This window comes from Callorhinus ursinus, unplaced genomic scaffold (genome assembly GCF_003265705.2).
Source record: "Callorhinus ursinus isolate GAN/ISIS: 27379988/994484 unplaced genomic scaffold, GSC_fseal_2.0 scaffold16, whole genome shotgun sequence".
Lineage (NCBI taxonomy): Eukaryota > Metazoa > Chordata > Mammalia > Carnivora > Otariidae > Callorhinus > Callorhinus ursinus.
Window position 1 is genome coordinate 41,004,817 of NW_027397078.1, and position 22,595 is coordinate 41,027,411.

General features: G+C 39.6%; 1 protein-coding gene across 1 annotated transcript in view; it reads right to left on the minus strand.

Moving 5' to 3' along the window:
• Positions 1-20,993, minus strand: part of LOC112812646 (odorant-binding protein-like) — a 48,724-nt gene extending 27,731 nt beyond the window's left edge. Inside the window, 6 exon segments of the mRNA XM_073902089.1 lie at positions 13,876-13,977; positions 14,982-15,092; positions 16,934-17,004; positions 17,472-17,541; positions 20,269-20,410; positions 20,916-20,993. Of these exon segments, the coding sequence (XP_073758190.1) occupies positions 13,876-13,977; positions 14,982-15,092; positions 16,934-17,004; positions 17,472-17,541; positions 20,269-20,410; positions 20,916-20,993 (574 nt within the window).
• Positions 20,994-22,595: the final 1,602 nt, after the last annotated feature.

Here is a 22,595-nt window from a genome sequence, read left to right on the forward strand (position 1 = left end):
TCTTGCTACTTAAGAACAAAGTTGCCAGAACAACATGAGGACACTACCTTGTACTTGTTTTCCATAAAAATACATGGGCATGTGACCACTGAATAGTACAGCATTGGGGTTTGAAAATTATTTGCAGTTAGTATAAAAGGTGCATATAGAATTCTGTTCTGACGTCCTCATTGGTTTCAACGAAAGCTCAAATTCTGTAGGAATGGCTCTGAAAGTTTTGCTCTTAATTTAACCATTCTCATGCTCACTTGGGGGATTTCAATTAATCAGGTCATACTTCTCCAACACTTCATTTCACGAAACAGCTTTTTTAATATTTAAGAAATTTGTTTAGCTCAAGGCAGACTCAAGTGGTGTTGGCCGAATAAACGACAGAAAAATTTTGAAAGAATCGGTATCATTTTAAAGTGGAGTTCAGTGACCCCCCATGCCTGAGGAACGTATGAAATCAATGCTCTGGGACTTGTTCTCACAGACCGTCAATAGCAACATTCTACACTTGGACCTCGTGTCGACGTTGTGTGACAGAATGAACTTTTGGAAAATCCCATTTCTTTACCAGGATTGCCTCTGTGTTCTGTAGATCTTGTTCTAGGATCCGGACATGTAGATGTCTTGGATACAGCGGAGATCATGCATTTGAACACATTCCTGCCCCGACCACGTGCCCTCACTGGAAAAAGGTCATATGCACTCGCAATCCACTCTGTAAATATCATTTTCTTCTCACGTTGTCAGTGCTCTGTGCGTTGCGCACGTCCCATTAATCCTTAATAACAACAGATAAACGAAACCTCTCTTAATCTCCTGACCCTAAATGTTGCCAGACAACCACTGGCGACACAGTATAGAATCTCAATCCACCTTGAGGATTGTGGCTCTACTCCTTTGATAAGAACAGTCCTACCTTTTCTTTCTCCTCTGTTCCACAGACCAGAATCCTCACTCTAAGCTAAGGCTTCAACTTGTGGGAAGTCAGGTTGCCCTTATTAACAAGAAATTAAATAGAAATACAGTTGACCCTGGAACAACACTGGTTTGAACTGTGCGGGTCCACTTACACAAGGATTTTTTTTTTTTTCCGTACTGTAAACGTATTTTCCTTACCACTTTAATCACATTTTCTTTTTGCTAGCTTATTTTGTTGCAAGAATGCGGTATAGGTTACATAGATGCAAACTAATGCTAGTCAACTGTATATGTTACTGGTAAGACTTCTGGTCAGTTTTAAGCTGCTAGTACTTAAGTTTTGGGGGATTCAAAAGTTATACAGAGTTTCAACCATGTGCGACGTCCACACCCCAGCCCCTGCTTTGTTCAAGGATCAGCTGTACCTGATGATAGAAATACACACAGAGTTAGACGCAGACAGAAATAAACTTTATCCACACACCGTGCACAGAGCTGGTGCTTCTAAATGCATTATTCACATCTCAAACGTATAGCTTACCCACAACGTTATTCTTATTTCTTTCAGCACTTCATTTTCTGCACCTTCTATGTTATTCTCTGCTTTGGTGTAGTGGTATCCTCATTTCTGCAGGTGGATCGGTTCAAAATTCAGCCTTGAATTTGAGAATTAAACTCCCTGTTCGCAGTCTAAGTTTTTCTTAAAATTTTAATTTCACTCATCCCCATGTCTACTTAATTCCATTGCTAAAATTCCCCAAAATTATCTCCCTGAATACAGTCTCTCCCGTAGGAGTTCCTAGCAAACCGACAATTAGACAACGAATTTTAATTTCTCCTTATTTTAAAACCTACCTCCATGCTGATTTCCCACATGAGAGATATAAAGTTAATATTTTTGACATACGATATTCTCCCAAAGCTTGAGTTTTTACTTCGTTTTCTGCAACCGACTTCCTACCCATGATACCTGACCACACTGAAAATCCAACATCCTCTGAACTCACAGTGACCTGCTATAGATCTGTGCCTTTGTGCACACTGATTCTTCTCTCTCTGCGATCCTCAATTTAAAATTTTGTTCAGTGAGTCAGTGCCCTCCCCGTGAGGACCGTTTCTCACTCCCATGACTCACACCTGTGTTGAGTTATCTGTGCTTCCGCATGACCTTTATCATTCATGATTTTTGTTATTTCTTTAACTTAGACATCCATGACCCTGACTTCATTTTGAAGTGAAGTGAGATGTATTTTTTTTATTTTCTCCTTTTTACAACATGTATTTAAGACAATGCCTCCAATAGAATAAACATTCCATAAATGTTTACTTTTTTTTAAAGATTTTTATTTATTCATTTGAGAGAGAGCACAAGCAGGGGGAGTGGCAGAGGGAGAGGGAGAAGCAGGCTCCAAGCAGGCTCCCCACTGAGCAGGGGACTCCATCCCAGGACCCTGGAATCATGACCTGAGCTGAAGGCAGATGCTTAACTGACTGAGCCACCCAGGGTCCTCCATAAATGTTTACTTCTTGCATGCAAGTATTCATTTATCGATTGAAACTTGTCCTCAGAACGTCAGGGAAATAATATTTTCTGCTGCAGTTAGGACATGAAGGTTATATGGCTTTCTTTAGGAATAAAAGAAAGTTTAACACGTAGGCCCCAAAGACCAACCAATTTGCAACAACCTCATAGAATGACTACTGTTCCCTGTTCTAGACAGGTTTTAGATTTCCCAAGACCCCAGGCAAGTCACCCATTCCTCTGAGATGACCATTATATTAGCACCAAACATTTATCACCTTCTTCCCCAAAGGCAAAGTTTTCATTCTTTTTACTAAAAGAAACTTCTGTGTAAATACCAAGTAACCTCATCAGAAAACATACCCACAGTTCATTTGCATTGTTCTGTTTTCCTAACAGCTTTTTAATGATCTGATCTTTAATATATTGATCCATTGGCTCAATCATATCTCCAGAAAAGGAAGAAAGCATATAAGACCAGTTCCCTGATTTTTACAAGTTTGAAAGGAAGAAAACAAATTTCCTCCTATCTCTGTACACCTGGCGATTTTCAAGGACATCAAAACAGCCAGAGAACCTCTTCTGTTTGTTTGTTTGGTGGGGGGGGAGGATTTTTTGATCCATATTTCCATGGATGTTTACTTTCTTTCCTTAGAAATTTATCAGATAAATAGCTTGAAGATATATTTTGTTCTTACAATAAAAATGAACAAATAAGGGCACTCCTGGTGTCCATGTCATGGGAGTGAAAACACCCCGAGGACTGACTTGTTACTGCCGACTCCAGGGTCTTGGCTCAGTGTCTGACCTTTGAGCAGACCGTGGCTGGACTGAGTCCGCAGCATGGGTGTTCCCCTGGGCGCTTGCCTTCATGCTCAGAGCAGACCAATGCTATTCGTGCCATGAGGATCGTCTCCTTTGCTTTCTGTCCCCTTCTCTTTTTGGTCCCAGGATCTTTATTTTTATTTCTTGCTTTCTTTCACATATTCCTCTGTCTAGTGTTCTCTGTAACCTCCTGTTATGAAAGCTTTGAAATAGACAGTTTTCACGTCTCATAACATCCTGGCATACTTTCTCTGGTGCCTTCCTGATTTGGATAATGATCCCGGCTAAAGTCGCGTTCCACCCATTGCTATCCTCTGTAGCTGTTTTGCGTCTCTAACATTCCCGGTTGGTTTGTGTTTTACTGGATCCTACCAACACATGTTCCCTGGGAATGCAGCCTAAGATCACCCCAGCTTAGGAAGCTCATTCTAACTGCCAGTCCACAAGAAATTAAATGGCAAGTTATTGTAAAAGATTATTGCAACAGGTTGGTTAATCCTCTTAGTTTCATCTTAAAGGATGACATTTAGATACCAACTGTCTTTCATTAATATTACTCAAAACGTGGGTAAGAGAATGATGGATAAGAACAGAGCCCTCTTACACACTCACACCTTATAACCCAGCAAGTAACGGTGAAGGTACCCTTTTTCTTCTTACAGGCAGTCTGCCTTCACTAAGGAGTAAATGTCACCATGTCTTAGTCTTTGGAATTTGGTGTTGGCTGCATCCTCAGTGCCTACAATTGGTTAACGAATGAGTTTGTGTGTGTCGCCGGGGATTTGTCTTTGTTTGGATAGATTTGGGTCATACTGCTGTATAGAAGAGGAGCATTTCTTGTTGAACAGAAATACCAAAGTATCTGTTAAGAACCTAGAATCCAAGCAGCATAGATCAGAAAGGGACACAGACAATATACAGTCACAGTCACCTTACAGGCAATACAATGGCACTAAATTCATACATTTCAATAGTTACCCTGAATGTAAATGGGCTCAATGCCCCAATCAAAAGACACAGGCTATCAGATTGGATTAAAAAACAAGACCCATCTATATGCTGTCTGCAAGAGACTCATTTTAGACCCAAAGCATCCCCAGATTGAAAGTGAGGGGGTGGAAAACCATTTACCATGCTAATGGACACCAAAAGAAAGCTTGGGTGGCAATCTTTATATCAGACAAACTAGATTTTAAAACAAAGACTGTAATAAGAGATGAAGAAGGACACTATATCCTACTTAAAGGGTCTATCCAACAAGAAGATCTAACAATTGTAAATATCTATGCCCCTAACGTGGGAGTAGCCAATTATATAAGGCAATTAATAACAAAAGCAAAGAAACACACTGACAACAATACAATAATAGTGGGGGACTTTAACACCCCCCTGACTGAAATGGAATGATCATCTAAGCAAAAGATCAACAAGGAAATAAAGACTTTAAATGAAACACTGGACCAAATGGACTTTACAGACATATTCAGAACATTCCATCCCAAAGCAACAGAATACACATTCTTCTCTAGTGCCCATGGAACATTCTCCAGAATTGATCACATCCTAGGTCACAAATCAGGTCTCAACTGGTACCAAAAGATTGGGATCATTCCCTGCATATTTTCAGACCACAATGCTTTGAAACTAGAACTCAATCACAAGAGGAAAGTCGGAAAGAACTCAAATACATGGAGGCTAAAGAGCATCCTACTAAAGAATGAATGGGTCAACCAGGAAATTAAAGAAGAATTAAAAAAATTCATGGAAACCAATGAAAATGAAAACACAACTGTCCAAAATCTTTGGGATACAGCAAAGGCAGTCCTGAGAGGAAAGTATATAGCAATACAAGCCTTTCTCAAGAAACAAGAAAGGTCTCAAATACACAACCTAACCCTACACCTAAAGGAGCTGGAGAAAGAACAGCAAATAAAGCCTAAACCCAGCAGGAGAAGAGAAATCATAAAGATCAGAGCAGAAATCAATGAACTAGAAACCAAAAGAACAGTAGAACAGATCAATGAAACTAGGAGCTGGTTCTTTGAAAGAATTAACAAGATTGATAAACCCCTGGCCAGACTGATCAAAAAGAAAAGAGAAATGACCCAAATCAACAAAATCATGAATGAAAGAGGAGAGATCACAACCAACACCAAAGAAATACAAACAATTATAAGAACATATTATGAGCAACTCTATGCCAGCAAATTAGAGAACCTGGAAGAAATGGGTGCATTCCTAGAGATGTATCAACTACCAAACTGAACCAGGAAGAAATAGAAAACCTGAACAGACCTAGAACCACTAGGAAATTGAAGCCCTCATCAAAAATCTCCCAACAAACAAAAGCCCAGGGCCAGATGGCTTCCCAGGGGAATTCTATCAGACATTCAAAGAAGAATTAATACCTATGCTCCTGAAACTGTTCCAAAAAATAGAAATGGAAGGAAAACTTCCAAACTCATTTTATGAGGCCACCATTACCTTGATCCCCAAACCAGACAAAGACCCCATCAAAAAGGAGAATTACAGACCAATATCCTTGATGAACATGGATGCAAAAATTCTCACCAAAATACTAGCCAATAGGATCCAACAGTACATTAAAAGGATTATTCACCATGACCAAGTGGGATTTATCCTTGGGCTGCAAGGCTGGTTCAACATCCACAAATCAATCAACATGATACAATACATTAACAAAAGAAAGAACAAGAATCATATGATCCTCTCAATAGATGCAGAAAAAGCATTTGACAAAGTACAGCATCCTTTCTTGATCAAAACTCTTCAGAGTATAGGGATAGAGGGTACATACCTCAATATCATAAAAGCCATCTATGAAAAACCTACAGCGAATATCATTCTCAATGGGGAAAAGCTGAGAGCTTTTCCCCTAAGGTCAGGAACGTGGCAGGGATGTCCACTCTCACCACTGCTATTCAACATAGTATTAGGTGTCGTAGCCACAGCAATCAGACAACAAAAAGAAATCAAAGGCGTCCAAATCGGCAAGAAGGAAGTCAAACTCTCACTCTTTGCAGATGATATGATACTGTATGTGGAAAACCCAAAAGACTCCACCCCAAAACTGCTAGAACTCATACAGGAATTCAGTAAAGTAGCAGGATATAAAATCAATGCACAGAAATCAGTGGCATTCCTATACACCAACAACAAGACAGAAGAGAGACAAATCAAGGAGTCTATCCCATTTACAATTGCACCCAAAACCATAAGATACCTAGGAATAAATTTAACCAGAGAGGCAAAGGATCTGTACTCAGAAAACTATAAAATACTCATGAAAGAAATTGAAGAAGACACAAAGAAATGGAAAAATATTCCATGCTCATGGATTGGAAGAACCAACATTGTGAAGATGTCAGTACTACCTAGAGCAATCTACACATTCAATGCAATCCCCACCAAAATACCATCCACTTTTTTCAAAGAAATGGAACAAATAATCCTAAAATTTGTATGGAACCAGAAGAGACCCCGAATAGCCAGAGGAATACTGAAAAAGAAAAGCAAAGCTGGCGGCATCACAATTCCGGACTTCCAGCTCTATTACAAAGCTGTCATCATCAAGACAGTATGGTACTGGCACAAAAACAGACACATAGATCAATGGAACAGAATCGAGAGCCCAGAAATGGACCCTCAACTCTATGGTCAACTCATCTTTGACAAAGCAGGAAAGAATGTCCAATGGAAAAAAGACAGTCTCTTCAACAAATGGTGTTGGGAAAATTGGACAGCCACATGCAGAAGAATGAAACTGGACCATTTCCTTACACCACACACCAAAATAGACTCCAAATGGTTGAAAGACCTAAACGTGAGACAGGAGTCCATCCAAATCCTAAAGGAGAACACAGGTAGCAACCTCTTCGACCTCAGCCGCAGCAACTTCTTCCTAGAAACATCGCCAAAGGCACGGGAAGCCAGGGCAAAAATGAACTATTGGGATTTCATCAAGATAAAAAGCTTTTGCACAGCAAAGGAAACAGTCCACAAAACCAAAAGACAACTGACAGAATGGGAGAAAATATTTGCAAATGACATATCAGATAAAGGGCTAGTATCCAAAATCTATAAAGAACTTATCAAACTCAACACCCAAAGAACAAATAATCCAATCAAGAAATGGGCAGAAGACATGAACAGACATTTCTCCAAAGAAGACATCCAAATGGCCAACAGACACATGAAAAAGTGCTCAACATCGCTCGGCATCAGGGAAATCCAAATCAAAAGCTCAATGAGATACCACCTCACACCCGTCAGAATGGCTAAAATTAACAAGTCAGGGAACGACAGATGTTGGCGGGGATGTGGAGAAAGGGGAACCCTCCTACGTTGTTGGTGGGAATGCAAGTAGGTGCAACCCTTCTGGAAAACAGTATGGAGGTTCCTCAAACAGTTGAAAATAGAGCTACCGTACGATCCAGCAATTGCACTACTGGGTATTTACCCCAAAGATACAAATGTAGGGACCCGAAGGGGTAAGTGCACCCCAGTGTTTATAGCAGCAGTGTCCACAATAGCCAAACTGTGGAAAGAGCCAAGACGTCCATCGACAGATGAATGGATAAAGAAGAGGTGGTATATATACACAATGGAATATTATGCAGCCGTCAAAAGGAATGAGATCTTGCCTTTTGCAACGACGTGGATGGAACTGGAGGGTGTTATGCTGAGTGAAATAAGTCAATCATAGAAAGACATGTATCATATGACCTCACTGATATGAGGAATTCTTAATCTCAGGAAACAAACTGAGGGTTGCTGGAGTGTTGGGGGTGGGAGGGATGGGGTGGCTGGTGATAGACAATGGGGAGGGTATGTGCTATGGTGAGTACTGTGAATTGTACAAGACTGATGAACCACGGATCTGTACCTCTGAAACAAGTAATGCAATATATGTTAAGAAAAAAAAAGAAGAAGAAGATAGCAGGAGGGGAAGAATGAAGGGGAGTAAGTCGGAGGGGGAGACGAACCACGAGAGAGGATGGACTCTGAAAAACAAACTGAGGGTTCTAGAGGGGAGGGGGTGGGGGGATGGGTTAGCCTGGTGATGGGTATTAAAGAGGGCACATTCTGCGTGGAGCACTGGGTGTTATGCACAAACAATGAATCATGGAACACTACATCAAAAACTAATGATGTAATGTATGGAGATTAACATAACAATAAAAAATTATTAAAAAAAAAAAAAGAACCTAGAATCCAGAGCCATGTCCAGAAGCCCTTCTATTAAGCTCACTGGAGTATGGCTTTAATAGAAGGGTCTGTTATCCACACAGTCAGTTGGACAATGAAGCAATGGTCTAGAAGCCATGTCTAGAAGGAAGTAGGAGTCACATGGCATCCTCTGCTCTGTGACTGGTTGTACCTGAGACATACAGAGAAAGAGAAAGATAGTCACACTGGGTTCAGTAAGACACACGGGAATGTGCAGAAGGAAGAAAGACTTACAAACTGCTATCTAGGAAAGTCCCCACTTAGCAACAGTTTAACAGAGAACAGCAATGCCTCTATTACTTAAATAAACTTAAAAAAAATGTGACATATTCCAAGACCCTCCTAATCCTTCTGTAAGCTTCTGGAAACTTTAAGTATGCAAATAGACACAGACAGGACTAGAATGATATCCCATAAATTTCAGAGAGGACAGCTTTCAGAAAGAAAGATCCCCATGTCTCTCTCCGCTGTTTATCTTTGCTTTTACATTCCTGTATTGGTTTCTGTTTGTTCTTTGTCTTAATTTCATTGCGTTTCTTTCTTTTACTAAATGATGGATACTTGATTCCTCTGATGACATTTTAATCTGTCGGTTTCTGGACATAGTCTGTCATCAAAATGTTTAGTGTCAGCTAGACAGAAATTGCTTTTATTCACCCTCCCCCCTGCCTGAGTTATTGGTGATTATTACTTATTGCCATAATCAAAGCAGAAGCAAGTGGCAGCAACAGTGAATCATACACTAGCTCTTCTCCAGTTGTATGCACTCAGTCACAGAAGAAGAGTTAGTTGTTAGTTATCTATAAACTGACTTGATTATTTTGTTACCCTACAGGAACATATTGGAAAATATAGTATAGTCCAATACACTGTAAACTTTTTTTTTAAGATTTTACTTATATTTGAGAGAGAGAGAGAATGAGTGAGCAGGAAGAGGAGCAGAGGGAGAGGGACAAGCAGACTCTGTGCTGAGTGCGGAGCCAGATGCAGGGCTCAGTCCCATGATCCAGAGATCACAACCTGAGCCAAAACCAATAGACAGAGGCTTAACTGACTGAGCCACGTAGGCTCCCCTGTACTGTAAACTTTTACCCAAGTTTGCATTATAAAGAATGTGTCTTCTGTAAGATTCCTCCTGTCCAGTGTTTGTGTTCAGTAAATATTGGTTAGTGTATATGATGTGCCAACAACCGCCCAAACCTCAAAATTCAGTAGGAATCAGACTCTACTCATGATCCCAGTGAGTTATCCTGTGAAAGGTGAGAGAACACTAATAAACTAAAGCAGTAATTGCCGAACTGTTCCTAAGTTCTAGGATGAAAAATAAAGCCAGGTAGCCACATGGAGTGTGCTGGGGTCTTCTTTTGGAAGGAGACACTGTTCCCTAGGGAAGGGTTTTCAGCAAAGCTCTGACGGTAGTTGGAAGAGTAAGTTAAATGTTTCTCTGTGGGAAGAACATGCTGGGAACTGACAACAGAAAATGCAAAGGTGTTTTGAGAGGTTAACTTGGTTGTATGCCTCAGAATTCTAAATGTGCACTCACTTTGGTAAGGCATTCCCATTAATAGAAAGTTTTAAAATTATTGACACATATAAAAATTGTTCACTGCTTTGTTGTTTGTAATGTTGAAACATTTAAAAATAAATTTAACAGTCTGGTGGCTATGACACATTCAAAACGGAAAATGTAAGAAATTAAAAATAATAAGTTAGATCTCAATGAATCAACATATGGATAAACTTCTAAAAATACTACTCCCTGAAAAAAAAAAAACAGAAGTATGATACTCTTTATATTTTCTCATGTTTTGTTTGTGTGAAACAAAGACTGCACTCCAATATATTAGTATGTTTGTGTGTTCATGATGATGCATATGTATGTGCAATACAGAATTTATACCCATCTCTTGAGACTATCCAGTGCTGGCCAGGGGGCATAAAGGTACAAGTTGGGATGGGAAATATGTTTTTTTAAAGGTTGATTGATTTATTTGGAGAGAAGGGTGGGGAGGAGCAGAGGGAGAGAGCAAAGCTCAAGCAGACTCCTGGCTGAGTGCAGAAGCCCAACGTGGGGCTCCATCTCACGGCCCTGAGATCATGACCAAAATCAAGAGTTGGACGCTTAACGACTGAACCACCCAGGCACCCTGGGAAATGTTTTAATATGAACTCGTATGTTCATATATCTGTCGATATCTGTGAGCTTTGGGGATTTAGGTTATGCTGACCTCATAAAATGTAGGACAGCTGTCCTCCTTTTGTCTTTCTGAAAACTTTAAGTTGAGTGATCTTGTTATTTCCATGTTTGAAAGGATTTACTACTGAAATCTTCTGGACCAGCAGCTTCTTTATGGAAAGTATTATGATGGCAAATTCAGTTTCTTTAGCAGATAAAGGACTACAGAGATGTTCTTTTTCATCTTGTGTCAACTCTGGTAACCTATCTTTCAAGAAATGTATCCATTCCATCAAAAGTGTTAAACTGGCCTAACTTTGTTAATAGTTTTCTTTGACTACTCATGTCTGTAGCATCCTTGGCGACAATCCCCCCTTCCCTTATTAACATTGGTCACACACATTTATGAAAGAGAGAAAGAAATTAGGCAAAAAATATGCAGATTCTTGTAAGTTTTCTGTAATTTTTATAACATGATATGTACGTGTATCTTTTACACGCTTTTACATTCCTGTATTGGTTTCTGTTTGTTCTTTGTCTTAATTTCATTGCATTTGTTTCTTTTACTAAATGATGGACACTTGATTCCTCTGATGACATTTTAATCTGTCAGTTTCTGGACATAGTCTGTCATCAAAATGTTTAGTGTCAGCTATGCACACACGTGCACACACAAAATCATATATGGGTGTGTGTGTCATATTTCACAATTTTTTAAACTCATTTATGCCAGGGTTCACCTTTCAACATGCCTTACGAGACTGAAGTTGAAGTCACCTGCTTCATTCTCCAGCATTTGCAGACACACTATGATGACAAGAGTCAGAACTCCAAGTGCATACACTCTTTTATTCAAGAAGAATAATTCCGACATTTTTTATTTTTATTTTCCTGGGGCGTCGACTGGATCTCTGAACTGTGTATCAACCACTGGAATAAGTTCTGCATCCAGAGTGCTGACCTCTTTGGTGGTGAACACCTGGGTTATCATGGATAGGTGATCAATGTGTTCTGCCTATTACAATGGGAATGGCCATTCCTTAGAAATCCCAAGGTCTACTGCTCTGTGAAGCATAATGGATGACTGGTGATCCTATTGTAAAGAAATAGCAGTTCTTCCCGTCAGTTTCATGAGTGATGTTGCTGTGATAGTAGGCATTTCCCTTCAATTATGACTCATGGCGTCATGGACTGTCTCTGCATAAATCTCAGTGAGACGCACACATGCTCCTTTCCTTGTGGATAAGATGCTTCTAGGGACTTTTTTTCTTGACCACACTGCCTCGTCCCATTACAGTAAAAATATCCATCAGCCTTTCCTCTTTCCCCTGATGCTTTAGACCTTTTTCTCCCTCTCTTTGTGACACATCTATAACACATTTAATCCTAATGTTTTTCTCCCTCGCTTTGGAGGGAGAAAATCTATGGCACATTTAATCCTAATGTAAGTTGTCTCTGATGGGATGCTGATCCTATTATAGCCATACTTTCCTGGATAGTTGTATTTAAAGTGGATATTTATGTGTTTTTAAAATTAAGTGACTTTCTGCACAAACACACAGGCACAGGATACATATTTAGTCAATTTATTTAATCATTCAGAAATCCAGTAACACCAAACAGGACTTGAATGGTGAGGGGGAGAAATGAAATGGGAAAAGGAAGCATGTTTGTGAAAAGAGAAAGATGAAGTCAAGCAGAAACAAGGAAGGTTTTCTTCATACTGTTGATCCTGATTGCATGCAGAAGACGATGTGCCTGCTTCTCAGTGACACAACTGCAGGTGGAGAAAACAGGAGACAAGGTTGAGTTGAGTTGACTGTATGATAGCCTGACTGGGGTGGGCCTCAGGAAGTATAATGTCAAGGGTTGGAGGAGCTTTCAGTTAATCCAGTGCACAAGTCCCACAGGGAATGTCAGGCTCTCCATCCCTACGATACGAGAGGACCCACTGGAATTTTTCCATGGGCGTACATATGATGGGACCTTTCATGATTAGGATCCCTTTCAGGACTTTGATAATTTCAGAACGAATGTTCATGGGGACGGTCCATCAAAAAGGATTTTATAGGATCTTTGTTGGAGTTACACTCTTCTCTTCCAATTCTAAAAGGTCTGTGGCTTGAAGATGTTATATTCAACCTGGAAGTTAATGTCTCTGTTTGCTCTTTTTTCCTCCATTTCTTCCCAACAAGAGTGACAAAAGGTGCACTTTAGCCTACACCAGCGTCATGGTTTGAGGCTCATCTTACTTTAGAAAGTTCAAAAAATCACACTTGAAGGAAATCTCCTTCTGCGGGAGAACGTACCTTGAAGGCATGTGTCATGTAGCATTGTTGGGGGGTCTCCAACACGGCTATTGCAATGATACAAAATTACACCTGGTGTGTGCAGGAATAGTGCAGAGGGAATAGTGACATGTAAGGACAACCCTCAACTCAGACCTGAATGGAAAACTCATTGTTTTTCCGGTCATCCCCGCCAACTTCTGGCATCTCCTGCTTCTCTCTGAATAACTATCATTGGTATGATTCTTGCATGATAATGCTTTCTCACCAAAACTGCTTTTTGGCATGAATTACCTCATCCTGTTTGCAATCTCATAGGACTCAGGGTAAACACAATAACCTCATGTAACAGAAAAAGTTCTCTACTGACATAATTATTGGGCTAGTTGACATAGCGAAACTCACAACAGGGTCATTCTTACTTACAATATTTAGGAAGAGTTGGCATCACTGTTTTTATTCATTGATGGGACAGTTGTCTGGGGACAAGACAAATATAAAAGATGAGAAAACGATCAACCAATCATGACCATTTCCCAATATTTGTGAGGATGTCTTCTTTTTTTAATTTTAATTTGAAAAAAAAATTTTTATTTATTTGAACGAGGGTGAGTGGGGAGAGGAGCAGAGGGAGAGGGACAAGTAGACTCCATGCCGAGTGTGGGGTCCGATGCAGGGCTCCATCCCACAACCCTGAGATCATGACCTGAGCTGATTCAAGAGTTGGATGCTTAACCAACCCCATCACCAAGGTGCCCCATGGTTTCTTCTTTTAAATAATGGATTTTATAAAAGATAATTCATGGAAGAGAAAATTCAAAATGAATCAGTTTGTTTCCTCATAGCATATTTACGTATCAGGTGAGGGATATATTCAGGAAAAAGGATATATGTAGTCACAGTACCAGGATCAAGGACCTTTACAATATTTTCTTCTGGAATATTCTTTTGTCTAGTCAACTCCTTGAATTTTTCAACCGTTTCCTCATCAACATGATGTCCTCTGCCTGAAAATCACAATGCATAATTGTGATTTCGAAATCACAGTTGAAAAAATGGCCATAAATTGAAGGAATTGGGGACAGACGCAAATTGCCCATTAGAACCCCTAGGAATTTCTGAATACAGAACGAGAAACATGAATAGGGAAATCTAGTCTTTCACTAAGTCTGAAACAGTTACCACTGACCTTGTCTGAATGTCAGCTCTCTGACTTAGGTGGATAAGAGCCATTAAACTTTGTCCAGTTGCATAATCATGAACTTTTCCAGCAGTGCAGGACTCCAGGGATGCATCAGGAACTCCATGAATCTTGGACCCAATCCATCAAGAATATCCAATCTACTGCATCTCTGCGTATGCCTCAGAATCTATATCTGACATGCACGCCTGGTTCCGTACCCAAACTGCAAGCATGATTCTCACCTTCCAGACGGATAGCAGCCCCATCACATGTAGTAATGAGAGACAGCTTTCTTTTTTCCCTAGTTCTCGAATGCCTTTTTCCAAATCGAAACCTAGTATTCCAGAGATTACAGCACCCATCTCAGTGCCCCTGTGTGGTTATTCAGGGGTTGAAATAGTCAGTATTCACAACAACAATGCATTGGAAGGACAAACGTGATGAAAGTTTATTTTAAAAGCTTTCGCTCCAAGGCTGTAGAGTGTATTTGAAAAAATGGCCATAAATTGAAGGAATTGGGGTCAACCTGAAGATAGCTGAGGCTTGAAATTAGTTGACCTGTTAAGAAACTACTTCTAATAAAACTCATTTTTTTTACTTTCCATTTTAATAAATGGGAATTATTTTTAAATACCTCCCACTTCGACTGGCTCTTGTTTACATCTTTCTTTTTAGAATCATTCCAGGATCCTTGACACAATGCACATAAAGACTTAGGGCTTGTTTGGAGAATCATTAATAATGTCCATATGTACTGATCTTCTCAATGAAAATGCTGACAGTGGAAATATTATATGGCCATGACAATTGTCAGGATGTAATACATACCAGTCAATAGAACTATTTCCGTGGTGTTCCCTTCTTCATCCACATTGACATCATAGCCTAGCATAGTACTTGGGGTTATATCGACAATTTGGAAATCATTTTTCCCCTCATCTGTGAGAGAGAAGAAATATATATATGTAAAATTTATATAAGCTTATATAAAATTTATATATGTATATAAAGCCTTACCTTTGTTAATTTACTGTAGATTGGCTTTACCATGTCGTAGTTAATGTATTGGTGATAACATTGGTGTATTGGTCTCTGTGTCGTCCTGGCAGTGCAGTGAACATTAACATTGCTTATGACAATGAGAACAAGGAGGGTAGGGAACACTTTTCCTTAGTGCCACCTTCTTATGCAATTAAACATTTCACACCTCCCAGTCTTAATAAAATGTTCTCTAAAATGTGTTGCAGTGACACCAACATTGCCTCAAACAACACAACTTGGGGTTATATGGCATATTATCAGATACAAGTTTAAAATCTCTTCATATTGGCCTTATCCCAGCAATGGAGTTGATTTTTCTTTAGACTGAAGTCCAGTTGCCATTCAAGCATTGATGGACCTCGCATTATCACCAAACCTTCCAACGTGCATCCTCTCTTCCACCCAAAACGTACATAACACCTTATTTGAGCCACTCCTCGGGATTTTATTTGAAACTTTGCCAGTTTGTGTGTCCCACTGAACTAGCATTAGTCTGCCATGGCGAAAAACCAAGGAGCCCTGGACGGAACTTCACCGTGTCCCAGACAAGTGACTGAGTCTTGCCCAGGCCTACTACTAACTCCATGAGTCTTGGGTTACGTTGGGACAATTTCAATAAGATTTTGTGCATCTCTTCAGATTCTTAGAATGATAATGTTATAAAGGAGGGCTTTGCAGAAAATCTCACTACGTTGGTTTATAAAGGTAATGCAGATTATGGAAGCGGTGGGATTAAATATGCGAGGGCTGGTTTTGTGCCTTGTTTTCTCCAGAACAGAGCTGGGTAGGTTACAACTCCTGGTTCCCAAAGGCCTGTTACAGTATGTCCAGCTCGTTCTGTTTCTCTCCCTTCTTAAATTGCCATGTCCAAATCTAGTTAAAAGGGGCTACAAAAGTGGAGAAAATTGAAGAAAAGGTGATAGATGACTCAGGCAAAGGGAAATATCACATACAAGTGAGGAAAAATGATATCATAATTTTAAAAAATCTGCTGCTAATATAAAAGTGACAACTATATGTAGGGCAGAATGGCAGGCATATAATTCACCCTATTTATGTATATTTCACTTAATTACATACCCATTGTGCTACTTTTTTTTTTATCTCAGACAAGGGCTATAACCACAGATTTACACATTTAAGTATTAATCAGATATTTAGACATTAGGCCACTTAAAATTTGGAACATTGTTTAGGATCGTTAGAGAGAGCTTAAGGATCTAAATCTTAACCAACATCCCCATTGCTTTAGACAGAAGCTGAGCTTATGAAGAAATGGGCCTGGTGTTTGAAATCACTCTGATTTCCTTGGATTTTAAGTTAATCCCCTGTACATGGAATGGAGTAAGAGGCTTTAAGATGATTATTTTAAAATGGATCCCATTAAAGCAAAATGACATCTGTATGTAAACTCAGGATAGACTCATTAGATTTAGTTCCTAAGGTCATTTTAAATGATCTGGAAACATTTTCGTGTACTTGAGAACCTTATGAAATAAACGTTCTAAGCACACGCTCTCCTCACTCACTGAGTAATACTCAAAATTGGAAAGGGCTACCAATGTCCTATCATTGATCAGTCTGTGCACGACAAAATAAGGTGCTTGGAAAATTTGGGGACATGTGCCCAGTCATTCTTCTAATCATTCATCGAACTAGAATTCAGGGATACAGAGTTCTGGAAAGAAGTTGAGCCTAAGATGTCACCCTTAAGACATCAGTAAAGCACATATACTTACAATCAGCACTGATAGCGTTGTTTTGTCGTACTGTTCCCATGACAGATTTATCTGTGCATTCTCCATCAACCCTAAAAAATAAAATACCCTTAAGTGGATGGATGAAAACGATCAAACTTTGCTCCATAATTAACATTTTCTTTCCTTCGACCTCACAAAACCCTCTATGAGGCATCATTTGAGTGCCTATAAATAGTGCGACATTCGAAAGAGAAGAAATACAAAAGAGTTTGTGTGTCTCTGTGTGTATATATGACAAAAAAATTGTGTAAAATGCACAAAATGCACAAAAATGTGCATTTGGAAAAAGAGGAAGAATACACACAGCACAAATAATGAAAGAAGAAATAACCCAACAAAATGGGGCAATTTATGGAACAGATCTGTCACAAAAGAGGGGCCACAGGAAACCATGGTCATGGCTATGAGTCATTGGAGACATGCAACGTAAAACCACAGCAAGACCCCACTTCACGTTCACGGGACTGGGTAAAATCACAGACGAAGTCAGTACCAAGATTTAGAAGGAATGAGTTACCATCGAATATCTGATGCATTACTGGTGATAATCCAAAAGGTGCCGTCACTTAGAAAAGGATTTAAGCTTCCTGTCATTGAAGATGCTCATAGACCACGATACAGAAGTTGCTTGCTCCCCTAGGAGAACTGCAAATATATGTCCACACAAGCATGTGTGCAGAACCACACTTATCAAAGCGATTCAAAATACCCACAAAGTGGAAACATTATCCAGTACCTGGATAATGTAATAATACCCGTTGTTCCTTACACAAAGTACTTTAACTCGGCAATGAAAAAAGTGACTATTTGTCCGGAGAGCCATGTGGATAAATGTTTAAAGCCTCATAGGGGAATGAGAAAAGCAGTAGGAGAAGCAGAGTGCGTAATTCCACTGTGTGATGTTCTGGAATGGGGGAGAAAAAGCGTGTCAGGTGTTCTCTGTGTGGCCACATGGGCAGACATTTAATGCAGAGGGGAAGAAGCAGACTTTTTGTGGTGATGGAAATGTTTTATATCTTGACTGGCAATGGTGAATAGATGCACACATATGTGAAAACTCACTGAACTATGCCTTCACGTGGATGCCTTTGATCACACGTGCATGGCATTTCAGTAAACCTGACTGCAAAATGAGGGGCCACATGTAAAGTCAGCTAAATGCAGACAAACACAAAAATTGTAAAAATGACCCCAAAAGATCATATGGCGCCAATTCTTTAAGAAAAATTGAAAACTGACAGGTATATCTATTAGGATATGATGTGTGTGTAATTTGATTATATGTATGTATAACATAACCAACCATATTGTAGATTATACATAATCAATTATGTATCTCTTGGGATAGAATGTGTATGTAGTTTGATTATATGTATATATAAAATAACGAACCATATTATATATTATACATAAGCAATTGTGTATCTCTTGGGATAGGATGTGTGTGTAATTTGATTACATGTATATGTAACATATAGCCAACCATATCATATACATAATGAATTATGTATCTTTTGGGATAGGATGTGTGTGCAATTTGATTCTATGTATATGTGACATATAACCAACCATATTGTAGATGATACATAATCGATTATATAATTACATAACATTACATATATTATTATAATTATTGTATATTATATATCGCATTACTAACTTCAGAAAGCCTTCAAGTATTATTAATGGAATGCTCACTCTACTGCAGGCATATATATGTATTATAATTGCTATATATTATTATATATTATAATTGTATAACATGTTTTATAAATATCGAACATGTCATATAATTATAATAGATCATCAATTATATTTGTGTATTTATAAACCCATCTCTCCAAACATAACCCTCTTATTTTACTTTCTTAATGCTCATCTTTTTTGTTTTTTTATTCTTCAGAATCCATGTGTGTGTGTGTGTGTGTGTGTGTGTGTGTGTGTGTGAAAGTGGAGAGAGAGAATCTTGGATTCCCACTTAAAGCTTTAGAAGTTCGGTCTTCAGAAACAGACTTCATCCAGTTTCTTATAATGCATGATTTTTGATATATGTTCTGAATCCCTTTATCATTGGAAAAATCATCCTCCCTTTTATTCCCTTTCCAATTTCTTCCCAATTCCTAACTCTCCTTATTTTCAGCCCTTTACTCATGTCTGTCCTCCAGCCAGTAAGTTTGCTCAGGTATTTCTAAACCTAGCAATATTTCTTTCACATCCCCCTCATGTCCTCACCTTGCAAAGTTTCTCTCTCCTTTAAACTGCCAGCTTTTTGAACTATTAAGCCATCACCCGTTCCCAGTGCAGTTCTATCTGGATTCGAAGGACTGCAAACAGTAAAAACTAACAATTCATTTTCCACCTACAATGTAAATACAGGTTTTAATCTTACGGGCTGTGGACTTGTTTGCATGACTTGGTGCTTTGGGATGCTCTACATTTCTTTGATTTTAATAATTCCACCTGCTTCATTTTGATATCCTCAGATTCTTCTGCTGAAACTTAAAGGTTGGTGTGGAAATTATTGTTATTTTCAGATGAAGTCGTCAATATGTGGCTACAGTTATCTCCGATGTAGCAGTAAAATTCAAGGGTGTGTGTGCGCGTCTGAGAGAGACAGAGATAGAGACAGAGAGATAGATGTCTGCAGTTCCTCAAATTTTCCTCTTCGGTTTAAGGCCCTTTCTATTGATCTGTGCACCAACATTTGTCCTGTTTCTTCCTTCTTTGTTTGAAAATCCCAGTCCACCTTCCAAAGCATCCTACACATGCCCTGTGCCTTGTGATACTTCATAGACCCCCTGGCATGGGATCGTTGGTCATTTTCTGGTGCTCTCATTTCACCTAGACTTTACCTTAATGATAGAATTTCAGGCATGGTATTGTTACTAGTTTATAGATCTGTTATCGGACTCTATTTTGACCAGTGAACGTAAAAAAATAAAAAATAAAAAGTTTCCTCATCTTCCCTTCGTCTTTTGAGTTCTTAATAAAATGCCTATTGTACAGTGAGCATTTTATAAATAATATTTGAAGTAGCAAAGGCTTTGGTGAATTTCACAATTTAATGATGATTAAAATTTGCTACTTGTGAGTTCTTCAGGGTAGAGAATGACAGAGCCAGTAGCAGGAACCCTACAGTCCCAGGAGCTCCATGAGAAGCATCTCCTTAAAGCAAGAAGGGTGTGCTCAATTTATAAAGAACTCAGTCTCACTCTTCAATATCATGCAGATATTTCACTGCAAACGTGGAGCTCAGATGCCCTCTGAGGGTCAGGCATTGACAGGCATTTTTGCTCTATGTGATTTTTACTTACTTGATAAAAAAAAATTGAATAAGATTTTCCTTCTTGCTATGTCCACATCGATATGTCTCATATAACCCCTGAATGGACTATTCTAACTGATCTTGTCAAAGTTGGTGGCTGCCAAATACATCGTCTTCCATTGTCCTGGAAGCTAAAGGCAAAGTTCCCATCAGTAACTTCATTCAATTTCTTTTTATTTTCTCCAACATCATCCAGTATGGTTTTCCCTTCTCTTTTGCATCAGCGCAGAACTAACTTTATTGAACAACGCAGGATTTATAAACTCCTGGGAAAACCCAAGTCAACAGCAAAACGACAAATTGACATATTCCTAAAATAGCATACCCATTCTTATCAAATGCAAGACCTCAACCCCAACAGCTCATTGACTGATGCACGTTCTTTTTTATAAGTACAGTAGAAATGTATAGATGTCCAGTTACTAGACCATAGGAGACACGTACAGTAGACATGTGCAAGGAGCCTATTAACAGAGGGATTCTGAGTTTCCAGGTAGATGGCTAAGCTTGGTGCACATCAATTTGGATATACGTATAAAAACCCCCAAAGGGCACACACACACACACACACACACAACACACACACATACACATACACATAAAGACGTCCTTGTGAAGTCAGCCAGTTCCTGGTACCTGTCTCAATTCATGAATTAAGGGTAGCTGGGCATCACAAACCAGAACCAGTACAAGAGACAACAGTAGAATCTTCATGTCTCTGGCACTTCTTGGTTCCTCCTCTGGAGAAGTTCAGAGTGGATTGCACATTGATGAGATGCTGAATTTTCACCGCTTTCTATAGTGTGTGTCTGTCAATGTGGCCATGTTTGTCTACTCCTCATTCTTTGTGAGAGATCATTGCACAACACTGAAAACATCCTGGTTGGCAGTGAGGTATCCCAAAGATCTGTGAGATCGGGGCATTACTTCTAGAAAAGACGTTCAAAAGCTTGGTTGGCCTGTAGGGTTGTTTGGATCAAGCCAGCATATCTCATATCACGTTGGATGCTCATTCATATTCTTGGAAAAAAGAAATGTCTCCTTCCCTTTTCATCAGATGGGTTTCAAGGAAATCACCTTCCTGCCCCAGCACAACTGTTCCCTATTCCTTGTGGAAAGTTGGAAAGGTCTATGTGTGGGCTTTGACACAAGCCAACTCATAAATGCAAATGCCAAGGTGCAAGTGTGGAGAACTCTGGTCTTCCTCTTTCCCAGTCTCTGAAGGGAGTGAGCAAGCTGGGGGTGACACCATTTTAGAAGTTCTTCACAGACAAAGCTATACAGGGTCCTGAGTGTGTCCCTCTGAGCTTATTATGAATATCAGATAATTATGTACCTATGGAAAGCTCATAAGAGAGTGTTTAGCTCAGAGAAGACAGGTCTTAAATTGTTATTAATATCTTTGAAGAAAACAGTGAATCAGGCTATAAAATAAGAATCTTTTAGGAAGCTGTTACCACTGTCAGTTTGTTCAACATTAAATGAACTTGCCACTCATCCTCACAGGCTCATAAAATGAAACAACAAGGAAACAGGCATCTTGCAATCCTCTTGCTCACATTTGGTCAATGATGGAATAGAATAAGTGGGCTGTGGGATAAGAACAGAAAGACTGGAAGGTCCAGAATAAATGAGTATCTTTTTAAATATGATAAGACCAGGGTTAATATGGTCTAAAACCCAGTCTGTGGCACTAATCCCTCATGAAAGGCTGACTTGTGTCCCCCTCCAAACTCATGTGTTGATGTCCTACCTGCCAGAACCCCAGGATGGGATATACTTTGGAAATAGGGTCATTGTGAACATGCAGTTAGTTCAGAGCAGGTCATGGTGGACTAGGGAAGGCCCCTAATCCAATATGGCTGGTGGCCTTCCAAATGGGGAAATTTGGATGCATGTGTACTTGCAGCACATGGGGTCATGCTGCCACAAAGCAGCAACCTTCCACCAGCAAGAAGACAGAGATACAGCCGACCCTCCCCTAGAGCCTTCACGGAGACCACAGCCCTGTCCACACCCCATCTCACACTTCTGGCCTCTGCATCTCTGAGGTAATACATCTCTGTTGCTCTAAGCCACCCAGTATGATAGATTGATTGTTTCTACAGCAGCATGGCAGACTCATACAGCACTCGGGATTTGAGATCAACTTTGACTTGGGCCACATAGCTAAGTTCCTTGCCAAGTCCTTCCACCTCTGCCTGAGCCCAGTGAACTGGTGGAAGATGCTCTTTTCTCTGAGGCTGAGAACTCAGTCGGGCATGAGAGCTCCAGTTCTCACACCAGCTGCTTCGAAGGTGTCAGGAGATCATTCCT